Source organism: Entelurus aequoreus, linkage group LG04 (assembly GCF_033978785.1).
Source record: "Entelurus aequoreus isolate RoL-2023_Sb linkage group LG04, RoL_Eaeq_v1.1, whole genome shotgun sequence".
NCBI lineage: Eukaryota > Metazoa > Chordata > Actinopteri > Syngnathiformes > Syngnathidae > Entelurus > Entelurus aequoreus.
The window spans coordinates 8609449-8625922 of NC_084734.1; the positions used below are offsets into that span (position 1 = coordinate 8609449).

Sequence of the window (16474 nt, forward strand, 5' to 3'; positions counted from 1 at the left end):
AAAAGCACATTTAATAAAAAAAAACGTTATTATGGTCTTACCTTTACTTATAAGTGCGGGAGCAGTGGTGTTCGTGTTGGAAGAGTCGTGAATGAATGAAATATGAAATCCGCGCAGCAGTCTGCAGGTGTACCTAATGTTGTGTCCCTGTTCACGGCTCCTCCGGCGCGCCGCGCGAGCATTGTTGTTTTTGCACTTTTTGGCTTCTTGTTAAGTGACTTTTTTTTTGGGTGGATTCGGTCTAGCATGTGGAGGGTTTGGGTGTGGGCTTTGGTTGGTGTGGCGCTCCCGTCGGGCGGTGCATTCTGCGGCGGAGGTGCTTGGCACCAGGAGGCGGGGTTATGAGACGAGCCTCCAGTTTTATGATCGCTCAGCACAAGAAATATGTTACACACATACAGTTGTTGACAAAATACACTGGACATTATATACCTCAGCTTACTAAACTATGGAAATGTATAACATAATTCATATAGCAATACGGTCTCACTGCACAGCAGGCCAGCAGTTAGTCGAGTCATTGTGCACAATCCACGTTGAGGCACAACGCAGTAAAAAATAAAAATAATCTAAAACTGGTGAAGTTAAATGGAAAATAACTTTAGTATAATCACTGGATACATATAACTAATTAATTTTTTTTTGTTTTTACTTTTTTTTTCTTTCCATGATGGCAGGTGAGGCCCCGCCTCCCCTGCCTCTAGTGACTGCACGCCACTGGTATGAATATATATATATTCATACATACATACATATATGTATGAATATATATAGGTGTGCATATATGTATGAATATATATATATATATATACACACACATATATATTCATACATATATATATACACACACACATATATATATATTCATACATATATATATTCACACATATATATTCATACATATATATTCATACATATACACACACACATATATATATATATAGCCTGCAGTTCCCGGCCAAATGTGTTTAACCCAATGCGGCGAACGGAACGGGACAAGCGGTAGAAAATTGATGGTTTGGGGACCTCTGGTGTTCAGTATTTCATCCACTTTTTTAATATGCAATATTATGCAAAATGTACTTCTACATTATACAGTACAATGTTTGTTAGCCTTTTACTATTTTTCAATTGACTTTGCTTATTTCAATTTATATTTCTAATGTATTTACTTTGTCATTGATGTTACGATTTACCTTATTCCAAATGATTGCATTACTATTGTTTTACCACCAACAAACATATAGCCACACCTAAACACAGGCAGTGAACAAACTTGAGACATTAGGGAGTTCAAGCAGGTGTTTCCAAAGTCATTTGCAATGCAAAGCTATTTTTTTATTGGCTCTTGGCATATTCTAAACAATTAAATACAGGCTCAAATCAAAACATGTACAAACTGTTAGTATTGTCTCAGCATCCTGGAAAACCGTACTTAAGTCAAAATGAGCACATTCTGGAGTTAGTTTTCAGCGCACAAGACATCCAAACTTGGTAAAAAGGGTAATATCATAGAAAGTAGACATTGTGTGATACTGTATTCTTAAAGAAGTTTGCAATTGAATAGGTTGTGACAGGAATATTATTCAGATGGACATGCAACCATTGCAGATCAGTGTAGTGGCATCTTAGTATCAGTGGACATAAGACTTTTATGTAACAGCAAGAACATTCAACAGATGGACTGAGCATGACTGCCCTCTGGTGGCCTTCAGAACAAACTGGAAAGAAGAGGCAAAAGAACACCAGTGTGGACATGTTGTCTTGAGAACGTCTTTATTCACCTTCCAACAGCATGGTGAGCTGGGTCAAGTGCAGCGGATGGTGATAAGAAGAGAAGCATATTGCCATGCCAATAACACCTGGGTGGATGTGTCTATACAGTGAAATGCACCTGAAACTTTTCAACCAAGTTTTATTTCTTTTTTTCCTTTTAACTCAGTTTTAAAACAGAAAAAGATTTCAAAAATAAAAAAATCTTAAGGGGTTTACAGCTATGGGGGCAAAATACCAACAAGTTAACTTCCACAGAGGGGTGTGGGGGGACTCGGGGAACAGGTTAGAGGTCATCCTCGTCATCTGGGAGTGCCGTTTGTGATGCGACCTGACAGGGTGGCAGAGAACAGTCTTACAGTCAAGTCACTACTTGGAACTTTCAAGTTTGCAGTCGACACATTGAACTAGAGGTGTCCCCATACCCATATTTTGGTACAGGTACCTAAATGTACTTAGATACTTTTCTAAATAAAGGTGTTACATTTTTATAAATGTTTATTATTGCAATTTAGTCCTTAAATAAAATAGTGAACATAGTAAACAAACAAAGACTCCTAATTAGTCTGCTGACGCATGCAGTAACATATTGTGTCATTTATACACCTATTATTTTGTACACATTATGAGGGACAAACTGTAAAAATGGGTTATTAATCCACTTGTTCATCAATATCAGCTTATTTTCTGTTTCAACATGTTCTATCTACACTTCTGTTAAAATGTAATAATCACTTATTCTTCTCTTATTTCACACTTTACATTAGTTTTGGAAGATACCACAAATTTGGGTATCGATCCAATACCAAGTAGTTACAGGATCATACATTTGTCATATTCAAAGTCCTCATGTGTCCAGGGACGTATTTACTGAGTTTATAAGCATAACATAAATATTCAAAAAGAAAAACATTTTGTGATGCTAAAAAAATATTGTATCGACTAGATACGCTCCTGTACTTGGTATCATTACAGTGGATGGCAGGTGTAGATCCACTCATGACGTTTGTTTACATTGTGACGCCGGTGAGCTATTGTATGCTGTATAATACTGTATTTATATTATTGACATTTGAATAATGCTGTATAAGACTATTTATGTTATTGACATGTGAATAATGCTGTATAATAGACTGTATTTATATTATCCACATGGAATAATGCTGTATAATAGACTGCATTTAAATTATTCACATGTGAATAATGCTGTATAATAGACTATTTATATTATTCACATGTGAATAATGCTGTATAATAGACTATATTATTCACATGTGAATAATGCTGTATAATAGACAGCATTTAAATTATTCACATGTGAATAATGCTGTATAATAGACTATTTATATTATTCACAAGTGAATAATGCTGTATAACAGACAGCATTTATGTTATTCACATGTGAATAATGCTGTATAATAGATTGCATTTATATTATTCACATGGAATAATGCTGTATAATAGACAGCATTTTTGTTATTCACATGTGAATAATGCTATATAATAGACTGCATCTATATTATTCACATGTGAATAATGCTGTATAATAGACTATTTATATTATTCACATGTGAATAATGCTGTATAATAGACAGCATTTTGTTATTCACATGTGAATAATGCTGTATAATAGATTGCATTTATATTATTCACATGGAATAATGCTGTATAATAGACTATATTATTCACATGTGAATAATGCTGTATAATAGACTGCATCTATATTATTCACATGGAATAATGCTGTATAATAGACTGCATTTATATTACTCACATGTAAAGAATGCTGTATAATAGACTATATTATTCACATGTGAATAATGCTGTATAATAGACTGTATTTATATTATTCACATGTGAATAATGCTGTATAATAGACTGTATTTATATTATTCACATGTGAATAATGCTGTATAATAGACTATATTATTCACATGTGAATAATGCTGTATAATAGACTATTTATATTACTCACATGTGAAGAATGCTGTATAATAGACTATTTATATTACTCACATGTGAAGAATGCTGTATAATAGGTATTTTGAGTGAATAATATAAATACAGTCTAAGTGTTTGTCTATTGTGAGCGAACTGTGGTGCTGAATTTCCCCCAGGGATCAATAAAGTACTTTCTATTATATTCTACCTAATGTTTCATTAGTATGGCGGTACTGTACTAGTACCGGTATACCGTACAACCCGACATTGAACTTACTTGAAGCTCCTCCTCATACTTGGCGGCCATGCTGGGGTCCATTGCAACTTCCGGGGGAGCGAGGGCAGGCATTTCCACAAACTCCATGTTGGGATCGCCAGCTAGTTTCTTTGCTAGCCACAGGAAAGGCTTCTCAAAGTTGTAGTTACTCTTGGCAGAAATATCGTAGTACTGGGGAGACAGCGGTCACAACGTGAGCGTGAAGCGTTCAGTCTCCACGTAAACAACAAAAGTCGTGCAATCTTACCTGCAGGTTCTTCTTGCGATGAAAGACGATGCTTTTGGCTTTGACTTTCCTGTCTTTGATGTCCACCTTGTTGCCGCACAGCACGATGGGAATGTTTTCACACACTCGCACCAGATCGCGATGCCAGTTGGGTACGTTCTTGTAGGTGACACGGGAGGTGACGTCAAACATGATGATGGCACACTGAGCTGTTGGAGGGAGAACGTTTGCATGCAGTCAAAATATGGCCGTGAGCTTCAAAGCCAGGCTATTTTATACTTCAATCAATCAATGTTTATTTATATAGCCCTAAATCATGAGTGTCTCAAAGGGCTGCACAAGCCACAAAGACATCCTCGGCTCAGATCCCAGGGCAAGAAAAAAAACCCCAATGAAAAACCTTGGAGGGGACCGCAGATGTGGGGACCCCCCCTGGGCGACCTGTGCAATGTACATCAAGTGGATCTCGCACAATATTGTGAGAGTCCAGTCCATAGTGGATCTAACATAATAGTGAGAGTCCAATCCATAGTGGATCTAACATAATAGTGTTTGAGCCTAGTCCATAGTGGATCTAACATAATATTATGAGAGTCCAGTCCATAGTGGATCTAACATAATATTATGAGAGTCCAGTCCATAGTGGATCTAACATAATATTATGAGAGTCCAGTCCATAGTGGATCTAACATAATATTGTGAGAGTCCAGTCCATAGTGGATCTAACATAATATTATGAGAGTCCAGTCCATTGTGGATCTAACATAATAGTGTGAGAGTCCAGTCCATAGTGGATCTAACATAATAGTGTGAGAGTCCAGTCCATAGTGGATCTAACATAATAGTGTGAGAGTCCAGTCCATAGTGGATCTATTTTACCAAGAAAGTATAATGTCTTATTTTTTTAAATACACCTTGATTTTAAGAATTGTGTACAAGTACTTATTGATCTTATTCAACAATTATGTGATAATGTTTTATACATCATTACATCCTGGGTGGACTTAACAAAAAGTGTTAATGATTGAAAGTGAAACAAATGCAATGTTGTGAGTCTGAGGTCACCTTGAATGTAGTAACCATCTCTCAGGCCTCCAAACTTCTCCTGGCCAGCTGTGTCCCACACGTTGAACCGCAGTGGTCCTCTGCTGGTGTGGAAGACCAGGGGGTGCACCTCCACTCCGAGTGTAGCTGCAAGCACAGGAGAAGACATCCTTCATAAAAAAACATTTAAATCACAGGTGTCTAGGGATGATACTCGAAACCGGTTTTCCCGGTTGTTTGATAAGAAAGGAACCGAGTCCTCGGACTCGAATCCCTTTTTGAGAACCGGTACCCGTTATCGAGACCACTATAGTAAAGGAAAAGAGTTGATTCTTTATTCGAATCCCGTCCGGACCAGAAATGCTCCGTGGGACATCACAATAAATGACGTCACGTAGCTCAGTCATTAGGCGCAGATAGCGAAAGCAGGAAAACAATGGACGGAAAAATGCGCTCCAAGTTGTAATAAAGTTCAAAACAAAAGCTATAATCCATCGAATAACTTTACTGAGAGATTTTAGCAGGGTAAAACACATGACGAACACTTTTACACCAAACGGAAACATAGCAACGCTCCTCCTTTACGGCAGCTGTCGCAACGTTCTTAAAACAAACGCAGCACATACATATATATACACAACATATCTCCCTTTTTTAACTTTTGTTTTTCTTTCCTTGTAAACAAAACAAAATCACACTGTAGATGTGTTGTCTAATTATAAATAATGCAGACGAGGCGTGTTGGCTGAGTTCTTGACGTTTACTTTCACAGCATGGCAACATGCAACACTTTTCGGGGCTACCGCGCATGCTCGTAACTCCCGTTGCATGCTGGGTAGTGTAGTTGTTATATTCTCTAGCTCATAACATTTCCCCCCCATAAAGAAATAATGTTAACTCAATAAAGTGTATTTCTTTTTTTAGCTTTAACTTTTCATTTATTAGCATTGTAACCAGATTTGCAAAGAACTTTTCTCTTCATAGAATGTTCTTTCAATAAAGAAATAAAGTGCAAAAATGTCAAAGCATCATAACAAACAGTTATGTCAAATAGCAGCAGAAGTGCACTTTTTGGAGAGCTGTATTATTTTCAGTTTTGTGCCCAAGGGACTGATTTTATTTAACACTATATTATTATTTATACACCTATAGTGATCACAGAGACAGGTTGTTTTTGTGTTACTGTATATATTTGTTTCTCTGAAAAATCCCACTTAATATACTTTGGGTAACAACAGTCAATATTTATTTATTTTATTTTATTTTTTTAGGTGGGTAACAGTCAATATTTATTTATTAGATTTTATTTTTTTATTATATAATAAAAGTGAGCTTTTGTTAAACCAAATATTGTGTGTTTTTTTCCATATACAACAACCTATCTGGACTCGTTAAGAGAATCGATAAGGAATCGGTTCGATCAGAGGATTCGATAATAGGCTCGAACTCGATAATTCCTTATCAAACATCATCCCTACAGGTGTCACACTCAAGGCCCGAGGGCCAGATCTGGCCCTAAAAAAAATTGGAAATATAAAAGTTTGGGGTCACATTGAAATGTCCTTATTTTTGAAGGAAAAGGACTGTACTTTTCAATGAAGATAACTTTAAACTAGTCTTAACTTTAAAGAAATACACTCTATACATTGCTAATGTGGTAAATGAATATTCTAGCTGCAAATGTCTGGTTTTTGGTGCAATATCTACATAGGTGTATAGAGGCCCATTTCCAGCAACTATCACTCCTGTGTTCTAATGGTACAATGTGTTTGTTCATTGGCTCAGAAGGCTAATTGATGATTAGAAAACCCTTGTGCAATCATGTTCACACATCTGAAAACACTTTAGCTCGTTACAGAAGCTACAAAACTGACCTTCCTTTGAGCAGATTGAGTTTCTGGAGCATCACATTTGTGGGGTCAATTAAACGCTCAAAATGGCCAGAAAAAGAGAACTTTCATCTGAAACTCGACAGTCTATTCTTGTTCTTAGAAATTAAGGCTATTCCACAAAATTGTTTGGGTGACCCCAAACTTTTGAACGGTAGTGTATGTGTCAATAAAGCACTTCATATTTTCTCACTAAATGTCATTGATTTTTTTCATTTTGACAGAAAAAAATAGATGTACTGCTTGAAGTTGCATACCTTTTAAACTTTAATAGTATCAATTTTTGCAACAAATATTACAGTATATTATCATTCTTTCCAAACATGTTTTTGTCTAAATAAAAATACTTAACAGCAAACTATCCAACAAATTAATAAAAATGACAATAATTGTTATGTTCTTTACAGAATATTACTGTAAATTGAAAAAAAACTACTGTTTTTTTGCGTTAATATTCTGTTGACTGAGCGGCCAGTTTTTGACTGTAAAATCTACGGTTGTTTTACTGGTGTATTTCTGTAAATAGAAAGACGGTACATTTGTTTTTACGATAGAAAAACTGGCAGCTAAGTTGCCAGAAAAAGAAAATAACTTGTAGTTTTTCCATGAACAATATAATGTTGTAAAAACCCAATGTCAATTTAACACAAACATTCTGGCAACTAAGCTGCCAGCTTTCCCCCCCAAAAAATACAGTGGTACTGTTTTTCCATTTACTGTAAAATGTTGAAAAAAAACAGTATTTTACAGTAAAATTTTGTAATAGTGTACAGCTCTGGTAATGGGTACATTCACACCCACCTGCACAAATGTACTTCAAAATAAATATGACTTTTTTTGTTTACTAGGGCATGCATATATAATATGCATTAGTTTGACCATTTAAAATCAACCATAATAAAAAGGAGATGCTTGGAAATAGCATAAAAATGCCCCAAAAACTTGGAAAAACACAATTCATAGCGCTACTTTTTGGTGTAACCATCATGAGCGTTCTGGTCAGGTATATTTCTTTTATATTTTGACAAATCATCATATTTATGTATTACTAAATTTGAATAGGTATTGATCAATCTTTAAGCTGTGTGTATTTGATTTCAGTTGGCTTTTGACATCTTATTTAGAATTGTAGTTGAAACTTTTACAACCTTGTTGCGCTCATGATGGCGTAACCAAACTACATTTCATTTAATGATCTTATTTTGAATATTTATTCCCTTTTTTACATTTAGTATATTTAAATATTCATTTATAAACATTGAATACATTTCAAACATCAATAAAATGCAATTGCCTTCATCTTATAGGGTAATGTTTAGTTACACCAAGTCATGAGCGTAACACTAAGCTTCATCACTTTGACTTGTAATATCTCTAATTCTGGTGGTGTTTTATGCTTTTTTCTTTTTGGAACATGTACTATACATATAATACAATAAAGTCCCATATAAAAGCATGTTTCTAGCAATACTTTAATTTTGCCTTTGAAAGTAACACTCCAATGTCCATTAGTGGAGCTGTACACAAATGTAAAGTGTTTACTGTAAAATCGGCAGTCTACTTAAAAATATAGATCATTAATAATGAAATCCAGAGGCAAATTCATACATTATTGACTGTTACAAACGGCCCTCTGATGGCAGCCATAACTGCCATGTGGCCCTCAATGAAAACATGTTTGACATCCCTGTCTTTAATGAACCTCAGTAGCATCACAGACTCCCTGAAATACAAGCAAAACATCCTGTTGCCCGGGCGATTAGGCCTAAAATACAGATTCTTGCATTAACTATATACTATTTGTTGTATTACAACATTTCAAAACAGGCTATGAAGGATTTATTTGTTTAATTTGCTGACATGTTAGCCTGGATAGCATGGCGTCATGTTGCTTGCTCAGGGTGTCAGTGACAATGGTACTTGTGAAAAAATAAATGTATTAATTGCCGCTGTGGAGGCGAGGATGAGTAACCTGGAGTGGCTGCACATTTCAGGACATTTTAACACTATAGATGTTTTGTTTATTGTTCAGGTTTCAACAAGTCAAATTTAAAACCACAATGAATACAATTTAATAACTATTTCAGATCGATATTGGCGAAAAGTACAAAAGACACGAAGGAACATTGGAGTATAAAGTATATGAATGTATTCACAGCATTCACTTTGAAATACAAAATGTCTAACCAAACTAAAAACACCAGAAGCCTCTGTTGTGAACTAATATTAGTTTGGAATTCAGGATAAAAAGAATATTGCAAAACTACAGTATCGCCAACGGCCATTGTGTGTGTGTGTGTACACCGTGTGTATTCTACATTATCTGAGCTCTCGTCTCTCGTGGCTGCAATCTCCAAAATGTTCTTTAGCTTGACGAATGTTGCCTTGCAGCTCCTCCTCAGAGCATTTGATTTTGTTATGAGCTAGGCCATCTTCAACAAACCTGACCGTCTCACGTGACCCAGCCAGAATTAAGACGACCTAACTCAAACCACGTGGTTTCACAAAACGAATACAACCAAACGACGAGAAGTTCTAAACAATCAAAATTCATGGCAACATTCTCAACAGACCTGTCACCAACCAGACTGCTCTCTCTCCCCCCCACACTTAGGGCTGGGGAAGGAAGTCACATGACTAATGCGCTTTCAAAATAAAAGCATGTATACTTCCGCGGTATATATTTTTTTTGTTGAATGGGACAAATGCATGTCCCACAGGCCCCTGGACACTAACACTGTGGATCCACTATGTGGATCAGCCCAAGTCTTTGGAGGGTCACTGTGGTCATCTGACCAAAAACAGTTTATCGCCTCAGAAATATTCCTAAAGTGAGAAATTTGCTGTCAAAATTGGATCTGGAAATGATCATTCACGCGTTAATTTCAACACTAAAGAGACTTTAGACGGCACAAAATGCAGCTTCCAGACTTTAGACCGGTACACCCAGAACAGTCCATATTATCCCCGTTTGATCCAGTCTTCATTGGCTTACAGTCAAATTCCACATTAAGTTGAAGATTTTAGTCCTGACTTTCCGTGCGTTGCATGGCGGGGCCCCTCAGTGCATCAAACAAACAAAATTATGGCTAGTTGAGCAACAATCGTGTTCCCATGTTTAGTTTTTACTCATTTTTACTAATTGGTTTTTATCTAGTCTGCACTTTGTCTGTGTTATTATTATTATTATTGGCTTTTATCTAGTTTGCACTTTGTCTGTGTTATTATTATTATTATTGGCTTTTATCTAGTTTGCACTTTGTCTGTGTTATTACTATTATCATTATTTAGTTAATGCACCTTTTAACTATCAATTAAATCCACTTTTTATCCTTTTTATGATGTTGCCCGTTTTAATTGAATTGTTTTACCTCACCTATGTTTTGTACAGCGTTTTTTGATTTTATCCGTGAAAAGCACTTTATAAAACAAAAAGTACTTATTTACTGTGTTGTTGTGCGGCGACGGCGTAATGACCGCGTGATATTCGGCTGGTGTGACGGCCTAGAGGTGGTGTGACATGTGCTGCTTGCATATGTCGGCAAATATGACATGGACGCGAGCAGGCCTCACGCCCAAACGACATCGTGTCAGCGCACAAGCACGTTTGAGGGGCAGACCGTCTGTCCTCAGCAAGACGTCTGTCCGTCTGACAGACAAAAGGCATCACCATGCGCAGCAGAAACTAACGGTACATACTTTCTCACTGACACTGCAGCATCCACGCCACCAGGGAACAAATCAGTCAACTTGCTCTTGGTAGCCCTCCCCTTAGTTCTGTTTTGTAGTGACGTTTTAACTTTTCCTTCAAAATCGAAACATTTAAAAGCAAGACTGAAGTTTATGAATGTTTTAAATAAAATTAATGTGAATAGATTAAAGATACATATATATATTTTTTAAATCGTATTTTAGGGGGATTTTAGACATTTTAAGGCCTTAAATGCAAATTGTTGGATATAATACTTTCAAAGGCCCAACTGATACAATCTGTCCAATATTTATTTAAAAAATATTATATATTTCCAATCAGGAGCCACCACAGCGAGACAATGGTTTACATTGACTGGCGTTCTTGATGCAACCTTGGCCAGGGATCGAACCCTCGCCCGAGAGGCAGAAGCGTGTACCACCAGAGATGAACAGACTCGTTAATATCTATTTCATTATCTCATTGGTGAAAGAGGAAAAGGTTTGCTGTAAAACAGGGGTTGGCAACCCGCGGCTCCAGAGCCGCATGCATGCGGCTCTTTGACCACTCTGATGCGGCTCAGCTGCATACTTGCCGACCCTCCCGATTTTCCCAGCAGCTTACTTACGATCTCCGTGCCTCTCCTAGAAATCCCTCAAGGAAAATATTTTCAGATTTTCACCTTAATAACTGAATTAAGGGCATACCCTGATGGCTCTGCATTTATTGTCCTCTATAGGTTGTACAAACAGCATGCCAGACAGGTTCCATGTTGTATTGAGCTTGGACTCGTACACGTAGGAGACAGCAAGGCATACTTGGTCAACAGCCACACAGTTTACACTGACGGTTGCCGTATAAAACAACTTTAACACTGTTATGTTACAAATATGCGCCACACTGTGAACCCACACCAAAAAAGAATGACAAACATTTCTGGAGAACCTGCGCACCGTAACACAACATAAACACAACACAACAAATACCCAGAATGCCATGCAGCCCTGACTACAAACTCCGCCCCCCCCACACACATAACCCCCCCCTCCACACCCCTCCGTGCATCGGTTGAGGTGGGCGGGGTTTGGTGGTAGCGGAAGAGTCAGGGCTGCATGGCAATTTGGGTATTTATTTTGTTGTGTTTATGTTGTGTTACAGTGCGGATGTTCTCCAGAAATGTGTTTGTCATTCTTTTTTAGTGTGGTGCATATTTGTAACGTAACAGTGTTAGTTTTTTTTCTACGGCCACCGTCAGTGTAAACTGTGTGGCTGTTGACCAAGTATGCCTTGCTGTCACTGACGTGTGCAAACAGAAGCTGCATTGAACGTGTGTGACCGAGCAGGTGCGCTATATTTGCAGACTGTAGAGGGTGCTAAAAGCGGTGCTATCAAGCCTTGCACCTTCAGGCGTCTCCCGGAAAAATTGGGAACGTTGGCAAGTATGATGCTGTCAATCGCCATTCATATAAACCTCGCGGGCCGCGTTAACATTAAGTTGTCATAATAAGGTGCGGGCCAGGGCGTGTGTTTGAGACCCCTGGTTAAAACATAGCACAAAGCAAAAAAAGTAAAATGTCATATACAGTGCCCTATCATTTCTAAGAACATGTCGCCATTTAACAAATTTTGATTCTCCCGAGTACCAAACAGGGAGGTAATGGGTCCCATTTTTATAGTCTGTCCACAGCGGATTACTAGGCGTGAGACAAACACTTGTTCGTCCTGGTTATTGTGACGCTACGTGTTTGACATTATTTAAGCCTTTACTGTGTCCGAAAAAGGACAGTTTGTCTTTTCTGTGGTATTAATGACATTTAAAGGACTGTTAGTCCCATGTTGATGTGATAAAACCTCTTTGCTTGGAAGATACATACAATTGCAACTTATATCTTCCTGCACATAGTAAATATTAACAAAGTTTTTGGATGTATTAATTTATGCAACATTTTTATTAAATGTAATATTTCCTGACAAAAAGCAATTCGACATATTTTTATATTTACACATCACATATTTTACTAGAATACCCTAAGGAGCCATACATATATCAAAATCAAGTACCTACTGCACTATTTACTTGTTGAAAAACCCTTTATAGAGTTAAAATCTACCCATACCACCCCTTTGCTGCCGCCAAAAATGGATTTCAAGTAATATTTTGATGCTGACACATCTTAACTTTGACTAGAATACCCATATGAGCATTACATATATCAAAATCAAGTACCTACCGTACTGTTTACTTGTTGAAATACCCTTCAAATACATTTTTGGCAGCAGCAAAGTGGTGGTTTCGGTATACATCTGCTCTAAAAAGGGTATTTCAACAAGTAAACAGTACAGTAGGTACTTGATTTTGATATATGTAATTCGCATAAGGCTATTCTAGTAAAATATGCAGAGATGAGATGGAACTTTGATTTTGGGGCGGCAGCAGTAAAGTTTAGATCCATGAAGAAAAGAAGAAAGTTAAAGAATGTTCATAACTGAATACATTTACATAAAAATGTGTTTTCTTTTGGATTATTTTTATTAATAAATTAAGTAACGTTTATGAGAACCTTTTTCCAAAACAATATAAAATGTGAGATAACAGGATAATGCATACATTTATCAATTGTTTTCAAAATGGTTACAAAAAAGTGTGACCCCATTTTTCTGACTTGATGGGGCCCCATTTTGAAAATTCCTAGCACCAAGTGAGTTTTTCAAGGAACGTGGGGGTATTGTAACCTGCATGAGCACAATGTCCGTGGTTAAATTACGTCCACAACCGTTACACTCACCAACATATTTCTTTTCGAACTCTCCTGTCAGATGCCTTTTGACAAAAGTTGTCTTTCCGGTGCCTCCATCTCCTACCAGCACAAGCTGTCAGAAAGGGAGCCAAAGCACGGTGAGTTCAAACTGCTTCACACACGGTGAACACGCACATCACATCGTTCATGTATTCATTTTTTATTTGAGTCCAAATGTTGCCTTCATCACAACACTTACCTTGAAAGTGGCCACTGGGACAGCCATGGTAAAGACTTATCTGTCGGAAAAAAATAAACAAAGCGGTTAGCATGCTAACAGTTTACAAGTGTCACATACCAAGTTATATGACTCTGGGACAAACTAATGTTATATCAATTAAAACACATTGCAACGTTCTAGAACATTCGACACAAACTAATGTTATATCAATAAAACACATTGCAACGTTCTAGAACATTCGACACAAACTAATGTTATATCAATTTAAACATTGCAACGTTCTAGAACATTCGACACAAACTAATGTTATATCAATTTAAACATTGCAACGTTCTAGAACATTCAACACAAACTAATGTTATATCAATTTAAACATTGCAACGTTCTAGAACATTCAACACAAACTAATGTTATATCAATTAAACATTGCAACGTTCTAGAACATTCGACACAAACTAATGTTCATTCTAGAACATAGCAATGTGTTTAAATTGATATAACATTAGTTTGTGTCGAATGTTCTGGAACGTTGCAATGTGATTAATTGATATAACGTTAGTTTGTGTCGAACGCTAAGCTAGGCTGGTGTAGAATGATCTAGAACGTAGCAATGTTTTAATTTATATAACAGTTTGTGTCGAATGTTCTAGAACGTTGCAATGTGTTTGATAACGTTAGTCCGTGTCGAATGCTAAGCGAGGCTGTGTATAATGTTCTAGAACGTACCAATGTGTTTTGATTGATATAACATTAGTTTGTGTCGAATGTTCTAGAACGTTGCAATGTGTTTATTTGATATAACGTTAGTTTGTGTCGAATGCCAAGCGAGGCTGGTGTATAATGTTCTAGAACGTAGTAATGTTTTTATTGATATAACATTAGTTTGTGTCGAATTTTAAGCGAGGCTGGTGTCGAATGTTCTAGAACGTTGCAATGTGTTTTGATTGATATAACATTAGTTTGTGTCGAATGTTCTAGAACGTTGCAATGTGTTAAATTGATAGCACGTTAGTTTGTGTCGTTCTAGAATGTTGCAATGTCTTTATTTGATAACGTTAGTTCGTGTCGAATGCTAAGCGAGGCTGGTGTATAATGTTCTAGAATGTAGCAATGTGTTTTGATTGACATAACATTAGTTTGTGTCGAATGTTCTAGAACGTTGCAATGTTTTTATTTGATATAACGTTAGTTTGTGTCGAATGCTAAGCGAGGCTGGTGTAGAATGTTCTAGTACTTAGCAATGTTTTAATTTATATAACATTAGTTTGTGTTTAATGTTCTACAACGTTGCAATGTGTTTATTTGATATAACATTAGTTTGTGTCGAATGTTAAGCGAGGCTGGTGTCGAATGTTCTAGAACGTTGCAATGTTTAATTGATATAACATTAGTTTGTGTCGAATGTTCTAGTACGTTGCAATGTGTTTAATTGATGTAACATTAGTTTGTGTCGAATGTTCTAGAACGTTTCAATGTGTTAAATTGATATAACGTTAATTTGTGTCGAATGTTCTAGAACGTTGCAATGTGTTTTGATTGATATAACATTAGTTTGTGTCGAATGTTCTAGAACGTTTCAATGTGTTAAATAGATATAACGTTAGTTTGTGTCGAATGCTAAGCGAGGCGGGTGTAGAATGTCTAAAATCTAGAACATTCGACAAACTAATTTTATAGCAATTTAAAAACATTGCAACGTTCTAGAACATTCGACACTAGCCTTGCTCAGCATTCGACACAAACTGTTATATCAAAACATTGCAACGTTCTAGAACAATCGACACAAACTAATGTTATATCAAAACACATTGCAACGTTCTAGAACATTCGACACAAACTAATGTTATATCAATTTAAACACATTGCTACGTTCTACAACATTCGACACAAATATCAATTAAACACTATCGATAAACACGGAAGCCGCCGATAAACAAAGTAGTGAGGCAGCTAGCTGGACATTATATATCACATATTTGAAGAAGTTTAGGGAGACAAGAGGACGTATTTCAGGGTACATTGTTAGCACGCAGCATGGGCGCCATTCTCTCTGTAGGCCATGCTAACTACTTAGCTCCATGCTAACTCGACTAGCAACTTAGCGCCAACGTTGCCTCCCAATGGCGGCTGCTGGGAAGAAGGAACACGAGCAAAGCACAGCTCTTGTAAGAAAAACGTCCCCCGCGTTGAAAGCGCTCCTCAGGAGAAAGTGGCCTAAACGAAGAAGGGGCCTGAGAAGGCCGAGACTCACCGGTGGTGCTGCGACGAGAGGCAAGAGTAAATGGCCGCTGCGTACGCGGGAGATTCGGCGTGGCCTATGATTCAGCTTCCGCCCTTAATCATGTGACCTGTGCAGCGGCAAAAACTCCCTCCAAAGGCAGCCGTATGACGTCACCGCCTTTGTTTGCCACTTCATAAAGTGTCCGCTGTTTAATGTTTCTTACGTCACGACGCGTGCGGGATTGTTACGAAGGAAGTCAACGGCATTTGCAAAATATTACAACACATTTTATCGAAACAAATGGTTCAATTTCAGTTTGATGGTATTTGTATTTGAATACTCTCCGAGAGTTGACTAAAAAATAAAGTGTTTTTTTTAATACTGTATAGTATTGTGTGGCTGTTTAAAATACATGCATTAATGTTTTTTTCCC

The 16474-nt window shown here is 37.1% G+C and overlaps 1 protein-coding gene across 1 annotated transcript; it reads right to left on the bottom strand.

The window, feature by feature from the left end:
• Nucleotides 1-1757: 1757 nt before the first annotated feature.
• Nucleotides 1758-16190, bottom strand: ran (RAN, member RAS oncogene family). Its single transcript, XM_062044151.1, has 7 exons — nucleotides 16072-16190; nucleotides 13839-13878; nucleotides 13628-13712; nucleotides 5283-5408; nucleotides 4239-4426; nucleotides 3992-4162; nucleotides 1758-2104 (listed from the first exon to the last, which is right to left on the bottom strand). The coding sequence occupies exons 2-7, from the start codon at nucleotides 13863-13865 to the stop codon at nucleotides 2060-2062; spliced, it is 642 nt and encodes a 213-aa protein (XP_061900135.1). The 5' UTR covers nucleotides 13866-13878; nucleotides 16072-16190; the 3' UTR covers nucleotides 1758-2059.
• Nucleotides 16191-16474: the final 284 nt, after the last annotated feature.

What these genes read in the sequence shown, in the direction of transcription:
- ran (XM_062044151.1), bottom strand. Translation starts at nt 13,865, where the DNA reads ATGGCTGTCCCAGTGGCCACTTTCAAG. An exon ending in TCCCAGTGGCCACTTTCAAG is followed by an intron (nt 13,713 to 13,838) that starts GTAAGTGTTGTG and finishes CCTTTCTGACAG; the next exon opens with CTTGTGCTGGTAGGAGATGG. An exon ending in GTTCGAAAAGAAATATGTTG is followed by an intron (nt 5,409 to 13,627) that starts GTGAGTGTAACG and finishes CTGTGCTTGCAG; the next exon opens with CTACACTCGGAGTGGAGGTG.